The following is a 26,858-nucleotide window of genomic DNA, read 5'->3' as shown; positions in this document are numbered from 1 at the left end:
AGCTGCCTCTGGAGCTCTGTATCCAAAGTTGCCTGACAACACTATATCCCAATAAGCTCCCCTGGGAGCTGTTGGGAGTCACTTCCATTAAAAATCCAGGCTTTCAAAAAAATGCTTTAGAGATTAATCTGGGAACCCAAACCCACAGAGCCTGATGCAGGTATTGACAGTATGTCCAGAGGCTGCCTGTCTCAGACCAAGAACAGCAAATACCATCATTAGCTTACATTTGGAAGAGTCACCAGCAGATTAGCATTTCTAAGGAACCGAGCACTCTTTCAAAACTTGTCCTACCCACAGTGCAGTACCCACCACAAGGCAAATCAAAAAGGACGAGTAAAGTTTTTTCACTGTTTATTGAGAGTTGCCTTTATACAGGAGGGACTGGTGCTCTGATGCTGTCACAAGTGAACCCAAATAAACTCTCTCAAGTGTCAACAAGCAATTCAACTCAGTGAATTTAAATTATAACATTATTACAGATCCGTAATAAATTATGACTACTGTCTAGTAGTTGCAGATAATTTAAAAAAATCTTTGTCAAAAGTAAAAAAAACCAAAACAACAATGCAAACACAAGGACAATGAAAACACACATAATAATGTTGCAAATAAGTTAACAGAGTAGCACAAACATGTAATGGTATTCCAAAAACTCAGGGTGCTCTGCCAGCAATGCTGAAGTCCATTTCAAGCACTGCAGGCGAGCTAGTGCTACAGCAGGAAGGACAGTCCAGGCGGCCAGGGACGGCATCAGCCACCACACTCTGCTCCTTGCACCTGGCTTCCCTCAGCTTCTAACTGCCTCAACTGGACTAATGTTGATTTGGAAGCTGCCTTTGTCACTTAAACCCCTTCAAACACACATTTTGCTTGTGAATTCTTACTTCTACTTAGCTCAAGTACAGAGAAAACTGGTAGCAACTAACCTGATATCACAGGTATCAACGCCATTAAAAAATCAGTCTGCACACCAGTTTAAGCAAAATTGACTTTGTTGTGCATAAGCAAAACTGAAACAAACCCTTTTTTCCCCCACCAAATCAATGCTGTGTATGCAAGGATTTATACTGGTTTAATGAGTGGATTATACATGAATAAATACTTGACAGTTGTGTATGAAGATGAGACCTAACAAGCTTTGGTCCCAGAGAGCTGAGAGCTTTCCAGGCCTGGATTTCTCTGAAGCTGCCACAAGTGGCATCTTTGTGATTTGGATGAATGGCCATCCTAGGCAATTTGGATGAAATTGGCATTTTAAGATATGACCAAAGCCAGTGTGTGCATGTTAGAGTTTTCAAGTAAAGAACTTTGCACATTATCATCCAGGTGGTCTTCTTATCACATTGCTAAAATGCAGGGACAGCACTGCCATTCCTCAACCGGGATTCCTGCTACTGGTGTCAAATATGGACTTAAAAGATCACAGTCATTATAGACATGTGCCCAGGGCTGAGACATGCTGGAAGAGTTAGCCGTATAATTTAGCAAATAATGCTAAAATCTAAGCAGGTTAAGCCTCTCTCTGAGGTAATGCTGCTCAAACCCTCACTGGGTTAGCCTTCAGGGAACCAGGATACATTAAAATAAAGCTTTGGGGAAATGCCTTCAATCCCAGAGCACTGGACCCAGCTGGGCAGGCAGGTAAGGAGCACTGTGCTGAAGCCATTGACCACATGCTGTTGGCTGGCCAGTGGCTCCAAGAGGAGCAAAGCTACATGTGACCTGATCCTGTTTTAATGCTCAGTGCTTACAGTTATTATACATGCATAGCTCCTAAAAGTCTTGGATAAGCATGACCGCATTTCTGGCTGAAAAGAAGCCCAGCTAGTCTCTAAAATACAGGTAATAAAAGCCAACACCATCTCAATGCTATCCTTTCTCATATTTCCCTCTCAAAGCATAGATAGTAAAAAAAAAAATCTATCATCATTACTCCTAGCAAGATGGAAACTGTCATGAGAAAGGGTTTTGAGCTCTAATGTCAAACACGCTGCATCACAGCAGGGTGCTCTGGACAAAATTCTCCACTTCTGAAAATTTAAGGCACCAAATTGAAGAAAAGTGAGGGGTTTCCATGCAGCTTGGTGTCTTCAGAGCTGGTATAGGCAGCCTGTAGACCTTACCTCATGAGAACAAATGAACTGACTTACTGAGCTACCCCTGTCAAAGAGCATGTGCAGCCATGGGAAGGTTTCAGTTTAAGCCTACAAGTTAATCAAACAGCAAATTGAATCAGGAAATCCAAAACAGATAGACACTAATATACAGTATTGTAAGGCACTCCTACCAGGGAGAGAAATTTGGAAGGCAAATTACCAAGGAGAGAATGATCAGACTCAACTGGTTCGAAAGCAACACAATGAACTATGGTGCTCAACGTCTAGCTGAAAGCACAGCACTGTGAGCAGAGAGGGACAGAGACAGTGAGAGAGAAGGGGGACTGGCTTGCAGCTGAGCAACAGAAAATAGAGGAAAGATTATGATGCTTCCTTGATAACATTACTTTTATATAGATCAACAATTGGTTGCAATCCAGGCTGTGACCTTGGGAAGGCCAGGAAACTTGGTGGCTTCCGCTACAGTGACAAACCAAAATACAACTGCAGCTTTCCCACTGCATTGTAAGCAGACATCCTCTGACTTTTTTTTTTTTTTTTAAGCCTTTCAGGAGGTTATCATAAATCCATTATAATACACACAGTATCCTGATGTTAAGAGTAGCCTTGACAAGACAAGCTCTAGAGGTACCCTCATGATTCAATCCTAACAGGGCCATCAGAACCTGTGGAGTACTATGAAAAACTCAACCTCCATTCCAAAAAGTACCTTCTTTCACTTATCTAGGAAACACTCACAATTCCTATTAGCCCATTAATGAGCTCACATTGGTATGCACCAGCCAGTATACTGTCACATCATAACACCATAATTTTTCATCACCTAAAACAGACCAAAAAAAGCAGTAGATCCAAATGTTTCTTTTTATTGATACTTGTTATCTACTGTCATTGATATTTAAAACAGTTGTGCTTTGCATCCCCTAAGCAGGTCCTGCTTCTCATTCAAGAACAGCTAGAGGGTCAGGATAAAGATGAAAAGAGACTTGAGAAAGGATCTCAACAGTGTCCTAGAGTACAATTATCTCAGAATAACTAAACTGAGATGAGAAGTTTCTAAATAGTTGCAGAGGGTCAAACTATAGTCCACTGCAGTGAAACACCCTATTTCTACACTGATTATAAGTTCTGTAAAAGCAAAAGTAGCAACTAGATGCAGAGATCAATTCCTCCTCCACCAGCTATGAATGCACCTTCTGTCTGAAGGAGACAAACAGCACATTTTGATCTTATTTCATAATTAAATGCTATTTTCCAAATTTATTTCATGCATGGGTAGGATGAGACTAGAAGTATTAATACACAATTTCACCTACGTGTGCCAGGAGAGAGAGTTGTGCAAACTGGAGAGATCCCATGTACTTTTCCACCTGATGCCCACTCAGAAGTCTGCAGAACAGAGCCATGTGCAAGCCATGGTCTGCAGAATGGGAAAGAGGAACAGTGTGGACCAGCATGCAGAACTATTACTACAGCAGAAACAACCACACAAGGGCACAGCATTGCCTGAGAGCCAAACCACCTACAAAGCCCTGGGCTGAGCCTCTGTTACCAGTAGGTGACTCTTGCAGGAGAGCTGTCTTTCCAGAATTAGGTCTTTTGTGAGTTAGCAACATGAGCAGTAGTTTGTTTATTCTTTGCTGTGCAGTCCTGAAAAACGACCAGGGTTTGTTCCCACCTCACCTGCACCCTCTGAAGTGCATTATGCTTATGAAATGCAGTAATGGAAGATTTTACCTTACCTGTTCACATGGAATTACTTTTTTTTGGATAGGACCTCTCTTGTGGAGAGGAAAGCATCTTCCACACTATCTGTGTTTCTGTAACTACTGTGAGAGGTTATATTACTTTTCCAACGGAAATGAACACATATCCATTTTAGAAACAGACTTGTTTACAACACCACCAGATTTTAAAGAAATTAATCTGATCTCTATTGTAAGACATACTCTTACATAAAGCTGTGAGCTCTGTGAGCATATCATTACAACACACTTCTGCTCTTTGCCTTTAGTAATAGCAGTGCCTATAGGCCCATGACTAATTCCAGCAGTTTGGCTGGCATCATACTCTTTTTTTTCCATAAATCTCCATTAGCAAAGAAACTGTTCTGTTATACCTGTACAAACCCAGGGTAACTCCGATGCTATCCATATTGTCATTCCAGAATTCATCTAGAGAACCTAACCACCCAAACAACTGGTACTTTGGTGATCAGGACATCTGTCAAAGTAACTAATTGCTTGCAATGCCTGAACCTTGATTCTCTAACTCCATAGGGTTTTTGACAGTGCACACAAGCAGCCTTCCCTAAACCAAGCTGGACATGGACCAGTGCTGCGAGGTATCTTAAATACTAGAGCACAAAGATATGAAACACACCACCTTTTTTTCATTAATGACCCACCTTTATGTCTAGAGCTAATTAAAATAGTACTTGACACATTCTGACAGTTTCAGAGCTACTGGCTTTGCCACAAGACTAGTTGTAGTGACACATGCTGAAAAACATGGGAGCGTACTGTTTATTCAGCCAGTACCACTGCAGTTCCTGTTTGCATGACTAATTCCACAATGCTTCCCCAGTGTTTGCATTTGTGAACATGCAGGGAATTCTTCACGTGGGAATGGACTTGCAAGGAACATTATGTGTTTAAGGATGATAGCTGAAAGCAACTCATTTCACAAGAGAAACGGTGAGCTGAGACAGAGAAATCATTGTGTAGGGAAAGCATTAATTTTGGTGACAAAGGTGCATGATTCACTGGGTTTATTAAACATGGGAATCCCTATACTACTTTACCAAGAACATGGAAAAACCCTCACTTCTTTCCAAAGAATCCCACTGGGAGAAGGACTTCTGGAAAAGAAAGGCACTGGTTGTCTAATGTATACAGATATAAACATGCTTTTATATATATCTACACACACATATATATAAGTTGCACGCAAATTTGAAAAAGCTCAGATTCAGCTACTTTCTTTGACTGGAGGCTGGAAAAGGTAACCCCTTATACTCCAGTACAAGGTAACTTCTTGTAGCATTCTACCTTTTAACATAAGCACGATGCACCCTGTTTTGTTATTTAAAATCCTGCAGCAATTAGTGAAGTGTTTCCACGATCAAGACTGCTTTCTGCCTTGAATGAAACAGCCTGCAGATTATATACGAAGCAAAGATAAGTAGTCTGCCTTTCCACAAGCCTGTGTGAGAGGAGAGGAGAGGAGCAATACACATGCATGTGACTGGCTTTTTTCTCCTGAAACCATACTTGCTTTCCATATCTAGAGATGTGTGTATGTGGGTATATGTGAACTCATCCATACATATGTAATACACATATTACTGCTGGGTCTGGAGAAAGAGAATGTGCACTGGAGGGAGGACAATCTCCTAAGTGCTCACTGGAGGTTAAGCTGCAACAAATCAAACATAATGCCAGTGATGACATCTCCCCAGTTAAATCCACCATGTACTTCCCTTTTACAATATATGTAATTCATTGTGGTTAATACTTTCCTGTGTTCCAGGTGTGTGGTGTAGAATAATACCTCAAGGAACTTCACTCTACCACGGAAGTTACGACAGAAGTATAAAATCCCTTAGAGCTCAGAGAGAACCCAGGACACAAGTTGTATATGAACACAGCAAACTAGCATTTCATCATTGTGGAGGTATTTTCTAATTAACATGGGCAAGACTACCTTCCTGACTATCAGTCTAAGAGATTCAGTTTGGATAAACATTTAAAGTAAAATTCAGGAAGTAAACCCAAAACCAATGTGGACACTTAAAATGTAGTAAAACGTGAAACTAGCAGGAGGTCAGAAGCAACTTTGTACTACTGGAGAGGAGGACAAGACCTCACAAAGATTGAGAATCATCAGTATAAAACTCAATCCACCTCTGTGACAGAGCTTAAGCAATATACCCAGTCTGAACATAACCAGTCCCGTTTATCTGCATATGGAGTAGTTTGCTGGGGTGGTTACAAATATACAAACATAGTCGAAGGAAATATTCTGTGTCCTAGGTTTGCAAGCACTCCAAATAAGGTTTGATGGGAAATACTTCTACTTAAGAAGGTGTGATGTAGAAATGAACTGATCCTTTAAAAACAGCTCACTTGAAACATGAGGAAATGGAGCCATCTGTCCACATAAGGATTTAAAATCATCCCTGTCCTATTGGGTTCTGTGAAACACCTTGGCAGAACCTCTGACAAGGCTAATAATAAATAAATAATACACATAAATAAGTAGATAATTCATCAATTCTAAATTAACAACATAAAAAAAATAATGCAGTTGTGGCAGCAAATAGTTTCTGCCTTGAGAAAAAGTCTTCTCCAGAGGTGGAAAAGAAAAAGTTAGGTGATAATTAGGTAAACCTAAAGCTTTTCAAGTAAGCCACATTTTGTATGAGAGTTAGCAGCCAGACTTAAAAGCAAAATGCAGTTTAGCCATTGGTATTTCAAAGCCAACAAGGCTTTATAGCCACTGTGGCAGCTGCTATTCACAGATGAAGAACATCAGATATTATTTTGCAAAAAGATTTCTGCCTGGCTAAGCTGACAAGTTGCTTGAGCTGGCAGCTGGGAAAAGGATTCTCTTCAGGGTGGCCTCTGCCTTAAGGATCTCATGTGTTCTGATATGACAACTCAAACATGTTGCAAGACTCTTCAAAGTTTTCATCCATATTCAGTCGCCTCCAGAAGGACTTCTGCTTCTTCTGCAATTCTTTACGCACACACCTGGGGCATGGCACAGCCTTTACTTTGCACTCGGCGTGGAAGACAGCACCACAGCTTTCACACCTGCAAACAAAAATTAGTGTCAAAATGGAATGACTAAGTAAGACCAGAGCATGCAATGGACTTCACATGGGTTGTGGGCAGTGTAAAACTCAGGACCATAAAGTAAGTTGACTTACATCCATGTGCAGTTGATAAAAATCTGTCCCAGCACTTCTTTACAGACAAATGGTATTAATATTTATCTTCTTATCAACTACCATTCAGGTCTATCACAGAACAGTCATAAATTTTGTTTTATGAAAGCTAAGTTTGCTGCTTTGCTTTGTAAATGAAGATCAACAATATTAATTTTCATGAATATACATTTCAGCATTCACAACAGCCAAGATAAAACATTTTCCTCATTGCAGTTCCAGTGGTCTCCAGAGAAGAATAGAATAGAATAGAATAGAATAGGATAGAATAGAATAGAATAGAATAGAATAGACCAGACCAGACCAGACCAGACCAGAAGAGACCTTCAAGATCATCGTGTCCAACCTATCATCCAACACCACCAAATCAACTAAACCATGCAACCAAGCACCCTATCAAGTCTCCTCCTAAACAACTCCAATGATGGCAACTCCACCACCTCCCTGAGCAGCCCATTCCAATGGGCAATCACTCTCTCTCTGTAGAATTTCTTCCTAACATCCAGTCTGAACCTCCCCTGGTGCAGCTTGAGACTGTGTCCTCTTGTTCTGGTGCTGGTTGCTTGGGAGAAGAGACCAGCCCCCACCTGTCTACAACCTCCCTTCAGGTCAGCTGTTCTGGAAAGAGTAAAGTACAAACCACTTCAGCAGCAGCAGAAGGCATTCCACAACATAAAAAATGAAACAGAAGTAAGTGATATTTTCTGCTCTGTGTCCTGCTGAAGATCAGACTAGATCAACACAGAGCTTCTGGCATTCAAAACTGTGCCATTCCGTTCTCCAATGTGATAATATGACTTCAAATAAACTAACTGCTCAAACAAGATGACAGGCTCATGTCTTGGGCTACAGCTCAACGGCTGAACATTCTCAGCTTTTCAATGCAAAGCACCCTCTGTAGCAATGAGTTAAATCACTACTGCTTTGTAACCAAGTGAAAAAAATCCAAAAGGATAACAGTGTCAGAGGTACAAAGTCTTAGGTTCCAAATGGGTAATCAAATGCTGAAAGCAACAAAACACCAAACTTTGGAGCAATTTTGAAATACAAATGAGGGCCACTGGTCACTCTGGTGATTCTGTGAGAAGTCTTGAAATGTCTTGCACCGTTCTTTTTTTGCAGCTATTGTAAGAAATTCAAGTGTCCATTGTCATATCTCTAGTGTTGAGGGGATTTTGTTTGCGTTTGTTGTGGGTTGTTTTGCTGTTTGTCATTGTTTTTTCCTTTCTCTCAGAAGTAAGGTTCTTGTCTTCAAGACTTGAAGAAAAATGGAAAACATGATAAACCCTGAACACTGAGAAGGCTTAAGGCAAATTGCAGTATTTGGAGAGCAGCCTGGCAGTACTAAGAGAAGTCCCTAAGTCAGTACAATTAGCTATGCTAACTGTACCTGCATTTCACCCGTAACTGTTCCTGAACTGGCTACATGAATCCAAACATGCTCTAAATTAGAGAAACTACTCAGCTTTGAGAAGGCTATGCAGAGGTTTGGAGAGGCACATTTCTAGCTAGCATAAACTGGTTAAAATCAAATAATGAAGTTTACAGAGACAAAATATAGTGTAATAAATCTAGATTCTATGCTCTCCTGCAGTAAAACTTGGCTGTCTTTTTTCTAAGTTCAGCTAGTGAGTTTGAACCTGGTTCTGAATCAAGAAATTGGCTCACAATTTATCACTTCTGCACTCAGAGAGTTTGTGTGTTATGGCCCTGATCCTCTGAAGCACACAATTAGGACTCATACCCCAGTGATCTTTGTGTTTACTGATCTGCCAACAATTAAGCATGTGCTGGATGCTTTGCTGGACTGGGATGCAAGCTTTGCTGGATTGGGATCTCCACAGACAGACACTAATGGATGAGGGAGAGAGAGAAGACAGCAGTGTCTTGAAACTTTACATCACTCTGAAATGACACTAATGGTGATTTTATCAAGCTAATTCTGTCTTGTTAGTCAGCAATTTACAGTGCACTGGAAGTTGCTAGAGGATAATGATTGATGAGGAGTGTGATTTTGTGCTCTCACACTGCCACTCCCTTCACCCGCTCAATATTCTCCACAGTATGCATGGAGGTGGCAAAACTTACCAGAAACTGCTGCTGAAATTGATAGAGCTGTATGAGAAAGGAGTCAGTGTACCTGTTCTACAGGCCATCAGCAAAGAAAACAAAGATTGATGGTGTTTATTATTAATTAATTCTGCAGAAACAAGCTTAATGCAAAAAAACAAACCTCTCTCATATGACTGAACTGTAAGAGAGAGAAGAAATGTCTGCACTGTTATTTGTTAGGACTGTTGCAATAACTGAAGTTCTGACCAGGACCCCACACTATCAGGCACTAACCAGAGGCAGTGCAAACAATCAGCCCCAGACTTCACAGTCCACTCCACTGACAGCTATCATGACCATTGTTGGTCCATTCCGGTGCCCTCACCCCTGAATGCCACTCTCTGAATTCCTATTTTCTGCTTTCCCAGATAAAGGCTGATGTACTGCAAGCTCCAGCCATGGGGAATGGATGACAACAAAACAGCAGCCTGGAAGAATAGTGCCTCTGAATTTGAGAACAAAACTGCCTCTTGCTCCCCACAGGGACAGGTAGAGAGGGTATCTGGGTCAACCTTCTCTGTGTGCTTGTACCCCCTCACTACTAAAGAAAATTACCAGGGCCAGGGGGCAATGCTGATCTTGCTCTACTTTTGTGCAAATGGTAAGTCATGCATCCCAAGGAATCTACAGCTCTGCTTTTCATAGTGTCAGGTACAGTCAGTCTTAACTGACCCTGGAAATGTCAACTGGTTGACCATAACTAATCTCATTGTGGAAAAATTTCCAGTGATACGAAATACTCCATGAAAATTATATTACTTCTTAGAATATTACAGAGAGTTGCTTATCTAATCCTGACATCTAGTTTTATCCCCATATGTGAGTTTCATAGTTTTTCTTTACTGTTGTTTTGAAGCCTTGATATTCCAAAAAGCTTTTATTTCTCTGGAGAAATAAACAAACAAACAAACAAAACAAAACCCAAACATTTTTGTAGTCTATAAAAGGCTCATTCAGTAGTTCTCTGCACTTTGTTATATTTCCCCTAACCCAAGTTGTTGTCATAGGTAATTTCACAGTTCTGAATCCTGACTTCTTTGGCTATAGGCCAAAAAGTCCCTGCATCTTTTGTGAGACTTCTACATCCTGGGCTGCATCAGAAGAAGTGTGGCCAGCAGGTCAAGGGAGGTGATTCTCCCCCTCTACTCAGCTCTGGTGAGACCCCACCTGGAGTACTGCCTCCAGTTCTGGAGCCCCTATTACAAGAGGGATATGGATGTGCTGGAGCGTGTCCAGAGAAGGGCCACAAGGATGATCAGAGGGCTGGAGCACCTCTATAAGGACAGGCTGAAAGAGTTGGGGCTGTTCAGTCTGGAGAAGAGAAGGCTCCAAAAGGTGACCTAATTGTGACCTTCCAGTATCTGAAGGGGGCCTACAGGAAGGCCGGGGAGGGACTTCTTAGGATCTCAGGTAGTGATAGGACTAGGGGGAATGGAATGAAGCTGGAGGTGGGGAGATTCAGGCTGGAGGTGAGGAGGTTCTTCACCATGAGAGTGGTAAAGTCCTGAAATGGGTTGTCCAGGGAGGTGGTTGAGGCCCTGTCCCTGGAGGTGTTTAAGACCAGGCTGGATGAGGCTCTGGCCAGCCTGATCTAGTGTGGGGTGTCCCTGCCCATGGCAGGGGGGTTGGAACTAGATGATCCTTGTGGTCCCTTCCAACCCTGACTGATACTATGATATATCACTAGTAATAAGCTGATGAGCCATAGCTATTCAGGCCTTTCATGTTTCCTTCTTTAATAAATGATACAAATGATACTGCACATCACCTATCTTGTTACTTTTCAAACTCTATTTGAAGAACTGGTGAACACTGCATGTTGTTTTCATATGGACTTTCAGCCTTCTAAGGAGGCATCTGAAATAGCTTCCTCTCTATTTCAGTGTTTTCTTCTTTTCTTCCCTCTTTCCTGACCTACTCAATTTCTGTTGAGACTGTAAGGGGTTGTTTTATGTCTTAAGGATGTTTTACTTGTTTGAACATCAGAGTAACAGAAATGCAGAGAATTAGTCGATCCTCTAAATAATTTGTATCACATCGAAAACTGTAAAAGAGAAAGGGCAAAGCTCTTCACAGCTAGACAAGCATGATAATGCTCTTATTATCATTACTACTTACAAAAGAAAAGCCTTTCTGCTTTAAAAGCATAAAATCATTCCTTGTATGCAGAGGAAATGCCAATATTAGTATCTTCCATTAAGTCTGGGCGGTCAAAACATATACATATCAATGTGTGGTAGATTGTAAATTCTGGCAAATGCTTTTTATGCTTCCCACACAACCAACTGATTATAGTCATATTTCACCTCTGTACTGCACCACCATTTAGGAGCCCATGGGTAAGATCAGGTGCTCAAAGAGGCAGATGCAACATAAAGAGGCTTCTCAAAGGCCTTCTACTTTAGGCAGACAAAATAAACAAGGGGTGATCACCTGGTGACCCAGGATGTCATCTGAAAGACAGTTTTATTTGCCTCCTAGGAATCTTACAGGTCAACAAAACAACCAGCATGACTACCTTGGGATGAAGCTGACGTTTATTAGGTTTAGCAAGGTTTATTAGGTACGATGCACATGAGCTGTCTCTGTCTAGCTTATAAACACCAAGTGGGGAATCAAACCAGCTCATGGTTATGCTGTTCATCCCCAAAATGAACTGCTGGATGACAGATATGTAGCTATTCCCAGCCCACAAATGGGAAACAAGGTAAAATGGATTGCTCAAGGTCAAGGTGCTACATTCACCACCATCCTTTCGGTCGTTATTTTATGTATTACCTTTAATTTTTTAATTTAAAACCCAGCCTTCCTCTGTGCCAGACCTTGCACACATTTCCTCAAGTGAGCAATCCCTTGGAAGAGATTTCAATAAGGATTTCATTGACTGGAACTCAATTTGTTTTCTTTCCCTTCATGTGGACTGAAAACAACGTAGAATGTTATGTTTTCTTTAGATGATGCTATACATCCACCAAGCATCCAAAATACTAAGCCACCTGTAACTAAAATAAACCTTGTCTAGACATTCCAGCATGATCACTATCCCACACTAAGCATATGTGTCTGTCTGGAAGCATATCTGAATTGCTCAGCTGTGAATATCACAGACATGCCCCTTAAAACTCCCAGAGAGTTTAGTAGAACACAAAGAAAAGGAAAACGAACTAGCCTGTGTTCACTTATAACACAAAAAAAAAGCCCCAAAGACAATCAATGCCTGACACACACATGCAGCAATATTATTACAGTTGCCTAGGAACCAACACAAGGAGCCTGCCTAAGGAAAGAGGGCCATCTAGTAAATGAATGGAAGAAAGTTGGTACTAATGTGACATTGATTTGTCCCAGTAAGAGCTTGTTAAGATAATGTCTTGTATAACACATTTAAGATCTTTACTAAACACAGGTTTATATTTTAAAATACCATACTTGCTTTTGAAAAAAAAATGCCTCTGGAGAAGGGAACAACAAAAAAAAGAAAGAAAGAAAAGAAAAAGGTCAACTCCCCTCCCCAGAATAAAGCTCACTTACGCTGCCTCTCAAAATGTTACATGACTGAACTCAAATGATTAATTCAGGGAGCCTGTGGTGATGCAAAGCACAATCATGTTCTCCTTTCCATATACCTGCACATCAGATGGAGGTTACCCTTGATACGGCAGCAGAGCTTGAAGAAGCTCATTTATAAGGCTGGGTCAAGGGCTGGCCATGGAGGGTACAAAAATAGTGGAGACAACTCTAACTGCCAACTACTGGCCCTGCTCGTGTGCTGGGGGAACTGATGCAGATTGAGCTGGTTATGGGTGGCACTTAGCAAAAGGTGTACAGGGACTACCAGCCTGCACCAATGGGACTCACCAAGTGAAGTGCCTGGAGTTTGTACCTCTGTAACAGCCACAGGGACCAACCTAAGCACAGCCTGATGCAGCATCTGTGACCAAAACTACCACTGCTGCTCTAGTAATGCCACTGCAGGATGGCTGAATGTCATGTTAACTGGAGTCTGTGCATGAAAATTGCCAGACCAGGGTCTGCACACTTTTACCCGGTTTGAATTAGACTGAGACGCTGAAGAAGTGCCCCAGGCAGGTGGGAAGGATGGATGAATAAGCTCCTGCTCTGGCTTGGCCATCCAGGGCTTGTCACTGGCTACCTCCCTGACTGCACTGTCTCTTGCTCCTCATGCTGTCATGCTAGCACCCACTACCAAGACTGACATCCAACAGATGTTCAAAGCAGTCAGGCATTAAAGCCTCACAAATAAGGGAAAAAATGAGCAGCTCACTAGAGGGGAGAGAAAAATCACCAATGGGCTGCCCCTGTCAACTTCTCTATTGCTGTACCCAGAGAAACCAAAGAACAGGCTTTTTTTTTTTTTGGGTGCTCACAGAACAACTTGTTTTGGGCTGGAAATCCTGTGGTTAAGCCAGGATTTATGCTTTTTACAAAAGAGAAAGGCAAAGGCATCTGGACTTTGTGCCATAATGCTGAAGACATGCCTACCTGAACCCAAGATGGAAAAAAAGGAAGTTATCAGTAAAAAAAAAAAAAAACACAACCTAAAAAACCACCCAAAGAAAAAAAACCACCACAATGAGATTCTTAAGGTAATCTTGGAAGTTCTGAGCAGTTAGTGTTGGCAGTGTTGGCTTTTATGGGCTAAAAAGCAATTGAAAAGCAGTTGTCTGGTCTACACGGAACCATATTTGGTAGATGGAGAAGCCTTTAAAGGGAAATTTGAATGAGGAAGGAAGAGGAAGAATTTAAATTTCTTGACTGTCAGGTTGAAAATATCTAGAGTAAGAAAGAAGGCACAGCAGGGAGGCTGCAAAACAGAAACTGGAAGTGCAATGGCTGCCATGTTCAGCCAGCAGGGAAGAGCACAAAGCAACACTGCAGGGATCTTCCTACTTGAAATAAACAACTGCCTTTACACTGAATGTTCTAGTTAATACCACTCTGATATAAGGCAGGTAAAACTAACCTCTAAAGCTAATTTAGTTCCAAAATGCTTGATGAAAAAGTGTATTTTATCTCTTCATATATTTTAGATAACATTACTGTACTACCTTGGGGAGAAAAAACCAGAGAATCTAAACCAGCAGACTGACCAGTTTTGACAGATTGAGGTGAAATTAAATTATCAAGAAAACTTAGCGTCTACTTAGGTGCCTAAGTTTCTTTGAAGAAGTGCTGAGCAGATCACTTCAGGGTGCTTTGAACCAACTATTGACATCTGATAAGCTATGCTCTTTCTAAAATGAGGTGCTAAGTACTAGCACAGTCCAGGTGAACTAGGTTTGGGTAAGGCTGTCTAGCACAAACGAAACTGATCAAAGAAAGAGGGACAATGATGCACTTAGAGTGATGCTAAAGCTCTACATTACATTTCAGTCTCTCCACATAATACCCATCTTTAACAGGCTCAAACCTGATTTTGTCCAGTGATGCAGCATCCATAACACAGTAAGCTGCAATGCTGAAGACTCTGGCAGGCACATAAAACTAAGCTCAGCGTCAGAGCCTCTAGTCAGACTTCTTGTCTTGTATATTTGCGTAAAGTACATTCATGAGTCTTATCAGGATGGTGGCGACAGATTATGGAAGCACTGAAGCTGGTTGATTCACTCAAGCCTGTTCTGTGGCACATCTATTTTAAACTTGGGACTTCTGGTTTGTATCTTAAAAGCTCTACAAGTCTTAACTGATCTGCAGAACAAAACAACTTCACAAAGTGAAAACAGTTTAGCTTTGATAAATGAGCATGAACACAAAAGAGCAACTCTCCATGGTTCACATACATCTACAGTCATAACATAAAAGGCAAGGAATTGACTAAATAGCTGTTAACCCAGCAAGCAACTGTACAGCAAAACACCACAAACTGCCTATGAAAGTAGTCACTACGATGCTGACACACAGATGAGACCAAAACTTTATTAACTGGGCAGCTTGTAATAATCCTAACCGTAACTATAATTATTTAATTATCGAACTGGGCAGAATGCCTTTTAAATTATTTATTCCATTCTTGATCCAGTGGTATTTTTCTGAGTATTCCTCAAGATTTAAAAGCTATTAAAATTGTTCTAAGTTGTAATGCAAATACAGCAACACATTATAGACAACAGTACCACTACAGAGGTATTTTCTTTTCACAAAAACTTTTCATTATGATAATGAAGAACAACCAACATCAAAATAAGTTGAGGGGCAGTGCCTGGCTGCTAACAAATGGGCAAGGATAGATCTGAGAAGCAAATTTATAACCAGGGATATTTCAATTCATTTCACAACACCTGCAAAAACATAAAATGATCCTATTCTGTCACTAATTTTATTTTTATTCAGTGAATTTAAGCCCCCAGAGCAAAGTTGGTCTAAGAAATTGAACAGGAGGTAGACACTCAGGGCAGGCTGCCAGAGCTCCAGCAGAAGAAGAGCTGTAAGAGTTTACATTAGCTGGCAATTTGGTCTACAAAATCTGCAATTAACTCAGGAGGCTTTAAATACAGTTCTCATTATTTAAAGGCCTTCAAAAAGATGCCAAAATTGTGAAGTGTAGGAAGAACTCTGATGAACTGTTATACAAATATAGGTAAGACAGAAAAGAAGGACTGACTGGAAGAAGCATCCAAAAGGATGGGACGACTTTTAAGAAATCGTTTAACCACTGAATCGCAGCTTTCATTAAGGTCTATACAGAACGGCCACCTCCCAAGAAAATACTCAGAAAGGAAATATCAGTAGAAAGCTTATGACTTTGTGAGGGCCACCCTTATATACTGTTGCACTGTATTGTTGAGCAGGATGTAAAGAGCCTGCCAAACACAGCCCACAGACCCGCTAATTAAGTGAACTGATTGTGTTTGTTTTGGAACTGTTTGCCAACAAAGGAATGTGTCATGCTGATTAGTGAGAGAAGGGTATGCAATATGTGTATTCAAACCCTGAGGAGTACATAACCCAGGTATTCACCCTATTTGCTCAAGTACCGACAGAAATGACTCTCAGGCAAATAACCTGACCAAAGAGAAACGCCAGCCCTCAAGAGACGCGGTACTTTCTCTCAAGCTGCAGCTATCTAAAGAAGATCTGTCCTTCATGAATGCCTGTTGAAGACTGCTCCAGAAAATGCTGAGGATATTTTGGAGAGAAATAACCTTTCCACCTCAAAGCTGACCTAGAGACCATGAAGTTGGGAGGTAGCAGCCAGTTGAGAACCACCTTGTTCCCTCTGCCAGCTGTCACTCTTCCCTCCAAAGAGCAAGAAAGGTCAGGGAGGTAGCCAGAAAAACAAATGCCAACACAGCACAGACACAAACAGCCTGACCCACCCCCAGACTTCATTTTGAAGCATTCATCAGAGAGGTGAAGTTTGCAATAGCTGTCATGCATCCACTGTTGAATATTTCTAACCGAACAGCCTCGTTTGCTGCTAGAATTAGTATCATGCTCAAAAGTGAATGAGCAACATTCAATAGGAAAAAAAACACATGGTCCTCCGAGCTCAGCTGCTTTTCCCTCCATAATTCAGCAGCCATAGCCACAGTACTTGGCAGTCTAGTATGGAGTATGACATGTGAATACTGTGCTGTAGACAGAAATTCCAGAAAACCAGGACGAAGAAAGGGAAATGTAACCAATTCTCACTGCACACCGTGGACACAGAAGAGTACAGTTAAACCACAAATGTGAGCTAACTGTTCACTCAGAGCACTGTAAGACACTTAACTAAGAAGGAAAGCTGAACACATCATCAGAAATTGCAGGTATAATTGCAAGTCTTCACATGAACCTTTTGTATTTTGCCATTCCATCTGCCACAGGTAACGCTGTGCATCTACCTCTTTCTAACCATTCTCATCATAGTGCTCAGATCACCCACCTTAGAAATCTCATCTGTAAGAAATGGAAACAAACACAACCCCCCTCTGCCTGGCTTTCTCCCTCACTGCTCCCTCTGCAGCTGATGGAGCTGCACAGTAAAACACAGAAGAAAGAGCAAAAATATGGAACTGAAATAGTCTGGTTAGTTTCACAAAGGTGTGTGTGCACAAACCAGTAGTAATGAGATGAGAAAACTAACTAGGAAGGGAAAGAGAAAATGCTGGGAATAAAAGCAAAGTTTAGTGATAAGGAGTAAACATGACTGCTGACAAAATAAATTGGAGAACCTTTCATGCTGATTGTGTTTTATTTAAAATCATTAACAAAGACCACTGTCTTTGGCATGACATCAACCATGACTTAACATCTGTGCAACACAAACAAAAGTAATTTCTGGCTTCTAATTCACATAAAAATGGTTGCTAGAACAGCTTCTTTTGGCTTTTACTGAACTACTGATAAATACTGTTTGATTCCAGAAGGTTATAAACTCTCTTAACTGCAAGGCAGGTCTGATCTCAGCTGAAGGGTGGGGAAACAATATACCCACAACAATGGTTTTGTGATCTGTGCACCCTAGATACATTCTACTGGAACCAGCATTGCCCTGGACACCCATCCTCATGAACTAGGAGTCAGGGAAGGGAATCACAATGAGATCATCACAATAAATGAGGAAGTGGTCAGTGATCTGCTACACCACTTAGACACACACGTCTATGGGGCCGGATGGGCTACACCCAAAGGTGCTGAAGGAGCTGGCAGACGTGCTTGCCAAGCCAGGGAAGTGGTTGAGTCACCAACCCTGGATGTGTTTAAAGGTCGTTTGGAGGTGTTGCTTGGGGATATGGTTTAGGGGTGAACATTGTAGAGTAGGGTTATTGGTTGGACCTCCTGATCCCGAGGGTCTTTTCCAACCTGAACATTTCTGTGATTCTTTTTTTGAAAACTGTTTATAGAGCTGAGCTGCACACCTTGTTCAGATAACGCCCACTGCTTTGTGAATGCATTTTTAAAAGACGAGCCCAGAAAAAGAATGTGCAAACAGTCTTTGAAACTCAGGTCAGGCTGAAAATCCCCAAAGAGTAGTCTTTGGTTACTCATAATTTAACATCTTTGTGCATGCAGGGGAATCAGATTCTTAAGAAAGCCCTTTTAACAGACTGACCTTGATTGTTTCCAACAGTGGCTGTTCAATTTTTGTTTCCTTCAATGGAACACATTGGAGGACAAATTTAAGTGACTGTATTTGAAAAAGCCAGAAAAGTCCTATGGATGAATGCTGTGCTGTCAGATATATTGAGTTAAAAATAAACTACAAATAGAAATCCCACCCTCCTTTACTCATAATCCAAAACATTTTTAAAAAAAGAGTAGTAATAGTGCTGAATTTCCAGGTCTGATCTGGCTCTCTGTGTGACGCTATTGGGGATTTTTCCCTTTTTAGTCATTCCAACACTTACAGTGATTTGGGAAGTACTCTTGCCATCTATTTCCAAGTCTATTCATGGTGGCCTTCCTGGACCAGTGATCTCATGAAGCTGTCCAGAGAGGTCAGTTAGTGGGATGCAGTCTCTAGTTATTTAAGTAAGAGTTTATGAAGCTGAGAATGCACAAGGATATGATATGCAAGTCAAATGTATGACTGACGTTACAGTACCTGCTTGTAGAAATATCCTCAAAGGGGTAAAGGATTTCTCCATTGTTGCAAATCTCACAGATGAAACCCTTTTGACTACAAAGGCTGCAGCTGTACACATGAGAGGTGGCAAACTTGATCACCTTCCCTAAGAAAGGAGCCAGCTTTCCTTCAATAACCTGAAATGAAGAGAACACTGAATGAACACACACACAAAAAATTACCAGATCTCCCTAAAGGACTGAGGCAGTTATTTATTACGACAGAAATGTGGCTAGGTGCTGCTGGTTAAAACAACAGAAAAGTTACTACCCAACAACTACAGTTCCTAGAACTCACAGCTGATAATAGTTGCCAATGAACTGGCAATGATCTAAATGGAAAAACAAAGTTACTGTCTCTGTGAGTCTCCATATCACAACAACATACAAGATTCATAGTACAGCAATGCATTCATATACTAAGGCACAGAAAAGTAGATAGGAAAAGAGTTTAAGGCTTCTATATTATCATCTAACTGATGACTATGGATATTGCCTTAAATTTACAATTTTAATTTCTTAATTTTATACACAAATCACATTTTTGTCATTGTTGCTCTTCCTCCAAACTACAAGGTTTTTTTGCACATTTCATTCTGGCTTTCATTCTTTAGTAAGGTTGTGTTTCCCAATGAAAACCATTAAAATACATAATACCCCTCACTGCCAAAATGAAAAAAAACTCTCAGATAAAGTCTTGAATAGCAAATTTTTTTCCCCTTTGGTGTCTAGCTCTCAAAATCAAGAAGTCCCTCACTGCCAGACGATCCCGCTAGACCATTAGAAGTGATTAGCGCTCCCTGTGTTGGTGTGAAAAAACAGCCATGCAGTATAGATTGAACTGCTAGCCACAACACTCATCTAAATTTGTGACTCGGTGACAATGCCTCAATAAGGGGTGCTATTCAGGCAAAATACTTTCCATTCAGATCAAACTTCCAGAGACTTTAAGGAATTCTGCTGTTGCAGGGAATAATGAAGATGGAATAAGGCCCTAAGTGCATATTCTTCTTTCAGGGCTTCCTGTGGTCTGAATGGCAGCCTGCCAGATTAGTGATAGAAATGTGTCACAGGACTTGATAGTGACCTCCTATAAAAAGTACAAAGAATGCAATAATTGCTGATTGAAGACTTGAAGAGGGCTGTGCCCTGAAGTACGGGAGTGGGGAGATTCAGTTCAGGCACTCTTTCCCTAAATATGGTAACACACCACTTGCAATTTGGATTTAGTGTAAATGAGTCTAGAGAAAGCAAAGGTCAAGGCAGAAAAGATAAGCAGAGATTTTGGAAGCACTCCTTCCTTGTGTAAAGTAGAAACAAAATTAATTTGTGTTCCAGGGCAGCTTCCTGCTCACTAGCAGAGATGGCCACTATTGAAGAGCAAATGTGGAAAAGGAGGCACGTAGGTAGCACTGATGTTGATGCCACTGAATGGTACAGGCTGAAATGACCTCCCCTCTGTGCTTGCAGCTCTAGCTTGCTAACAACATCTGCAACAACAGGAAGCAGCAATGTTATTGCTAGCACTGCAGATAGGACATCTGCTCATGTTAGAGGAAAAATGACGTTCCTATTGCATCCTGGTATAGGAAGATCCCCTTCAACCAGAATATAAACAACACAGAGAAGCTGCTGCATGAAATATGAAAATGAAGCCACAGTTCAAGGTAGTGATATTACTACCTTTCTAACAGATTGGCAGAAATTAGTTTAGCTGCCCCAGGCTGAGTTTTGTTTTACACTTTAAAAGAAGAATTTTTTTGTTTGCAGATTCTAGAGTTACAGAAGGTCTGAAAGCCAAGCAAGCTGGAAGCAGGGTAAAGACAAAGCTGATAGTATTCAATAAACAGGAGAAAAGAAGCAGTGAAGCCACTCAGGTAGTGACATGGCTACAATCACCCTCCAAAAAGCCATTTAGCTCTAACAGAAAAAACAGGCATACAAATATTATCAATAAACCACAGTACATACATAATTTCCAAAGTATTTTCATAATACAGCAACCACCTCTGACAGGCCACAAGAGCTCAGATTAAAATGTCAGGCTGAAGACAGAGCTGCAGACAAATTCTAAATCTCTACTGTGACTGTCAGTGAGAACTTGAAATTTAAATCCTTGAATTAAAATCACATTTTGTGTAATGTAATAAATAAGATTAACATAATCTATTACCTTCCTAAGGACCAGGAGTGAATTTAAACCTGTACAATGAACAAAGGTTTCCTATACTGAAAGAGCTTGCAACCTAAGCAAGACAGACTGAGAGCAGGCAGCTGCCCCGAGGAGCTGGTGTTACTTGTCTCTGTTTATTTGTGTGTCTTGTTGTAGCACTTTAGTGGGTTGGCTTGTAACTCTGGCCATGCAGACATACAAAGAAGATGATATCTTCAAAGAGCCGATCATGCCAATTTTGCAATGTGAATTACAGGCCATTTTATTGTATTATAGGAGGAAGGCAAAATGCAACATCAAACTGATGTTATCACTGTTTTTAGCATCTGTAAATTTTGTGTTATTTTGTTTCATCAGAGACCTCAAGGCTGTGCACAGGATGTGACTTTTTCCTTGAAGCCTTTTTTCATTCATGTTTGCAGCTAATAAGAGTAAAATCCTCATCTTAATTTATACTGGGAAGCAAAAAGGAAGATTCTACTTGCTGTCCTCAAGAGAAGTTTCATGGCAACACTTCCCCAGTGAGTGTTTTATAGCTTGGGAAAAGGAGTGTAGGACATGCAAACACATGTGTCAAAATTTCTGTGGTGATTAAGCACTCCCTCATGACAGCTGGAGCCCCAGGGTTGGTCAGTTTAGATAGCCCAGAATCACAATGGCAGAGTCCCAGAATGTTCTCCCAGTTGATGCCAGAATCTGATCTTCAGTTTCAAGGAAATACAAGTGATCAAAGAAAAGAAGTGTGTTAAGCAAATGTAACACATTATCCTGCTATAGGGAATAATAGGCTTCAAGAGGCCATCTTGTCAGAGCCAGTAACATTTTATGTCATTCTTTACAGCTGTATCTGTTATTAAAAGTGTTTCAGTGACAGACCTCCTGTGGTCTAACCCAGCCCAGATCTGTTCTCAGTGTTGGAGCCACTCCTGAACTTTAAAGCGAACCTTTCCTAATGAATTTAAGTTTATGAAATAGAGAAACTGTGAAATCACACAGTATGGGCTGCAGAACACTCCCTCACATTTCACAAGGAATGTGGAAATTTAGCAGAAAACTAAGTTAAGAGTATGTCAACAGAACAGAAACCAAGAATTTCACCATTGACTTATCCCTGTAACACAATACAGCCTCAATATGCACCTGAAAAGGCTTAAAAATACATTCCTTCCTCTTAATAAAAAAAACCAGCATCAAGCCTAAAACAAATTTAAGTTTTGCTGAGTTCAGATTCTCTTCTACCTACAGCACACATGAAGAGAAAGGTCTGATCTCTAATCCAGATTCTTTGTAGTACAAGCAGTTGTTTTATTCTTCAAAATGAAGGGTGAAAGGTGGCTGATGGTGGCATTCTGGTCATTGATGGAGGGGGCAATGCAGCTTTCTCTTCCTCATTTGGTGAAGGAACCCATCCCAAAAAGACTCTGGCCATGAGGCCGTGCTCTTACAATTAGCGTACCACTGCTGCACCCGGAATTTACTGAGGTAAGCTGCTTGGTGGCAATAGGAGGAAAATATTGGTGTTCAGAGGCCCAAAGTAAGTTGTGTTTCTGGACAGACCCAGAGTTTAGATCAGAATCACTGCCTCTATGGATCTGGAAAAACACTTCTCTAAGCACAGGACAGAGCCATGATGTTGCAGCCTGCAGCACCTAACTGTGTCTTGTGTTAGGAATGGTATAAAAATACACACCCACATGTACACACATAGAAGACAGGCCCTGCCCTCTAAGCACTCACAGTTTAAACCAACAAAGCAAACACTGCTTTTTACAGTAACTGCTACATACCTCCCACCAGCTGTGCTTTGGGGAAGCCTTTCATACAGGCTCCCTGCTCATGCTGCCAAGAGCATCCCTCTGGCCAGAGCACAGCTGCAGGTGCTGGGGCTGCTGGGGTGGGAAAAAACTAAGAGAGCCAACAGGAGTAGCAACCCACCCTGCTGCCCAGTTCTCTGATGCCTGGCTCTGGAAAACTAAGGTGGTACTGGCAAGCAGGAGAAGACAGAGACTTGTCTACAGTGGTAAGAGAAACTAAATGGGTACAAAGTATCTGAACACACGCCAATGGGGTGCTTGGACACTTTAGACGATTTCAGGAAGAGGCTTTTCTTACCAAAGTTATGAATACAGGGAAGTCAAACTTTCTTCTCTGTATATCTTTGTGCTACTGTTCAGCTGGGTAGCAGTATTAAATCCAAAGAAACAATTATGCTCTCTATACATATGGGGACTACCAAACACTAGCAGACAAGCCAATGTTGGCAATGGCTGCAAGAGCCTTGGGCGGCAGGAAGGCACAATGCACATGCACTAGGTTGTTTTTCCTGATTCAGCAGGAAGACAGAGAAGATGAAAGGCAGCAGGAGCTATGGTACAAGTTGAAATCCCTTTGGATACATCACATTAACATGATCATGAGGGCAACGTGTGATCAAAGTTTAACTACTTGTTGGAGGGCTGCTGGCCCCCAGAAGTTTCCTGACCCTTCTATCCAAAGACTAGAATTTACTCATAGTTCCCTCATTTGAGCAAAGTGCTGCTTTCATAAACAAGCAGGCAACCAGCTGTCCCCTGAGAATAACTGGAACTGCCATAGATCACAGCATCCTTCAGAGAGAAATCCTCCTCAGTGGCCCACTATGCAGAGAACAGGGCTATTGCTCACAGACAACTTCCAGGAGCAGCACACATTGCCCAGTGGCATCTCAACAGTGTCCCTGCGCCCTGCTTTCAAAAAACATTCTGAGACCACAGTGCTGCCCTGCACCAAAGCAGAAGTAGTACCCTCACCTCCAACACAGAGCTACAATCAGGACAGAGCTGTATCTGTGCTCTCCAGGCCAAGCACAATGCTGGTGGAAGTCCATGTCTGAACACACTCACTCTTCAGCCCTAGCCTTGCTTGTAAACCTTCTCCTCCCACTGCAACGCAGTACAGAGAGTACTGTGAGAGCTGGGGCTGCACAGCCTGGAGAAAAGGCAGTTCTGGGGAAACATCGTTATCAGCCTTCCAGTGACTTAAGGAGGCCTACAAGAAAGCCATGAAGGGGCTTTTTACAAGGGCTTGTAGTGATAAGACAAGAGGGATGGATTGAAGCTTGAGGGTAGATTTAGACTGGATATTAGGAAGAAATTCTTCACAGTGAGGGTGGTGAACTGTGAACTGGAACAGGTTGCCCAGGAAGGTTGTGGATGCCCCCTCCCTGGAGATGTTCAAGACCAAGCTGGATAAGGCCTTCAGCAACCTGGTCTAGTGGAAGGTGTCCCTGGTCATGGCAGGGGGGTTGGAACTAGATGATCTTTAAGGTCCCTTCCAACCTAAACCATCCTATGAAGCATTCTGTTCTATGAAAAACTCCAGACCATTACACACGGCAGAGAAGAATCAAGTCACTTTGTTTTCCCTTTTCAGTCATCAAAGATTTCTTGTATGAGCACATACTTACCAGTATGAAACAAGCCCACCAAAAAAACCAATACAAAATTAGTTTGTTCGTTCCAGTCATTCCAATTAGAAAAGACATAACAGAAACCTCTGAGTGTCACTAAAAAGCAATCAAAGATTGCTTAGACAATGGACGCATGGAACTCGCTACCGAACTCAAGACTATGTCATTCCTGAGGAGGTAATATTTTATTTAGGGGGAACTAGAGAGGGAATGTCTGGAAACAGAAAGAAGGGTGAGTCTGCTATAATCCACTACTGCTTTAATTAATGCCTTCATAGTTTTCCTCCCACCTGTTAGACCAGGTCCACAGAAATACACAAGCTTTGTATTATGGCCACGTAAATCAGCAGAGAAATCTATCAGATGTGATGAACTTTCTGGACAGGTGAGAAAAAACAGTACAGTTTTCTGATATTTCTCAGGGCAGTGAGTGTTTGCTCTGAGGGCAGGGCTCCTGTCAGCAATGCTAGCTAAGAACTAAAAGGTAGGGATTAAGACTCCTGCAGGGATAGAGGCCTATGCTGTGAATTTGAGTGAGGGTCATCCAATCTCCTATGCTGTCCATGCATTTCTACCAACTTCAAGAAGCACAGTAGATGTTTCCCTATCATGGAGATCATAAATACCCTTCATCACCTACATAAGGACTGACAAGACAGGTGGTAATGTCATTACAGCTTTGCTGAGCTTTCAGCCACACTTTTCAGCTTGATGTGAGGAACTGCCAAGGTTAAGAAGTCCAAATTCTGAAAAGTGTCACAGTATATTAAATCACACCAAGGGTTTCTGTATTAAAATAATGGTTAGATTAAATTTGATCGTCTGTGTAATTTGAACACATGATAATGAAAGTAAAATCAAAAGCAGTTAAAAAAATTACCGTTTTTTTATATTAAGGTCCAAGATAATAATCAACAGATGAAGGATATCTTAACAGAAGTGATCCAGAATCTAAGAGAGGGAAGAGAATTACACCCACATCTATATGTATTCTGCCAGTTCTGATACAGGGAACCACCAACAACCACACGCATCATGTAACAGCATGTCTAGGAACACCGTCACTTCACTATGACTAAGCGATCAGAGAATAAACACTGAGAAGGGAGCTAGTAATGTCTCCAACGTTCCTGAACCCCCAGACCTGGACCTGGAATTTCACAGAATCACAGAATACTAGGGGTTGGAAGGGACCTCCAGAGATCATCAAGTCCAACCCCCCTGCCAAAGCAGGATCACCTAAAGCAGGCCACACTGGAACACACCCAGACAGGTTTGAAAGTCTCCAGAGACAGAGATTCCATAGCCTGTCTAGGCAGCCTGTTCCAATGCTCCATCACCCTCACTATAAAGAAGCATCTCCTCATGTTGAGGTGGAACCTCCTGCATTCTAGTTTGTACTCGTTGTTCCTTGTCCTGTCACTGGGCACCACCACAAAGAGACTGACTGGCACCTTCATCTTGACACCCACCACTCAGATATTTATAGATGTTGGTAAGATTCCCTCTCAGCCTTCTCAAGACTAAACAGCCCCAGTTCTCTTAGTCTTGCTTCATAGGAGAGCCCAAAACTAAACACAGTATTCGAGGTGTGGCCTCACTAGTACCAAATATGGGGGGATAAGCACTGCCCTAGTCCTGCTGGCCATGTTATTTCAATGACATCACTCATCTCCAAGATACCTTGGCAGAAAAGAAGCTCCAGTAGCCCAGTATGAAATATGGGGCTGCCCAGCACCTCTAACCTCTATGGGAGAGTCTACTGGGTTCAAAGAGGAATTTGTTCTGTCATGCAGGGACTTGAACTCTGAGCCAAGAGGAAGCAAAGAAGGAAATCTGGACTATTATTCTCACAGAGGAGTATCTGTTGCTACTGCTACGCTCCAGAGCCCCACCATCGGGGTTGTGGCAGTTTTAGGCTGATGCCTAGGAAATTTTCCACAAATCATGAGTAGAAAGTGGTAGAATGTAAATAAATTACCATTGGATGTAAGGGGGAAAATAGTGATAAGGCCTAAATAATCCCATTGGTCTGATAACTAACAAAGTCAGTTGTATAAACTAATTTTTTGCCTTTCTCAGCTCTTTGCTCTAGCAGATACTAGCTGGTAGCTTCAGCTGGCTTGCTGACCTTGGCTACATGTGTTTGTTGTGGCTAAGTATTAACAAACTACTCTCTGCTTTTTTCTTTCTTTTTTCCTAGAGAAGGGGAAGCTATTAGTTTTGTCTGGGGGGTTGTTCTTGTGTTGTTCATAAATTGTAAATATATGTAAATATTGTATATTTTGTACATATTCATTGCATTTCATATTCTAGTTTGTAGTTTTGCTTGTAAATATACCTTCATTTGCTTCCAACTGAGCTGGTCTGTCAATTTTATTTTGGGGGTAACTTCAAACCACATCAGGGGTTTAGTATACCGGGTAAAGTGGTGAAAAAAGCTCAGGTTCTGTATCATTGCAACCAGGAATAAAGCTCAATTTG

General features: G+C 41.5%; 1 protein-coding gene across 2 annotated transcripts in view; it reads right to left on the bottom strand.

Moving 5' to 3' along the window:
* Positions 1 to 343: 343 nt before the first annotated feature.
* Positions 344 to 26,858, bottom strand: part of PLEKHM3 (pleckstrin homology domain containing M3) — an 87,202-nt gene continuing 60,687 nt past the window's right edge. For both annotated transcript variants that reach the window (XM_068138323.1, XM_068138324.1), the window contains exons 7-8: positions 18,734 to 18,891; positions 344 to 6,937 (exon numbers count right to left, since the gene is read on the bottom strand). In XM_068138323.1, the coding sequence (XP_067994424.1) occupies positions 6,760 to 6,937; positions 18,734 to 18,891 (336 nt within the window). In that variant the 3' untranslated portion in view covers positions 344 to 6,759. The remainder of the gene's footprint in view (positions 6,938 to 18,733; positions 18,892 to 26,858) is intronic.

The sequence above is a fragment of the Melanerpes formicivorus genome, unplaced genomic scaffold, assembly GCF_026170545.1.
Source record: "Melanerpes formicivorus ecotype bairdi unplaced genomic scaffold, bMelFor1.0.p_v2 SCAF_5, whole genome shotgun sequence".
Classification (NCBI taxonomy): domain Eukaryota; kingdom Metazoa; phylum Chordata; class Aves; order Piciformes; family Picidae; genus Melanerpes; species Melanerpes formicivorus.
The sequence above is the reverse complement of the archived record's forward strand: the minus strand, read 5'-3'. Positions and strand labels throughout refer to the sequence as shown.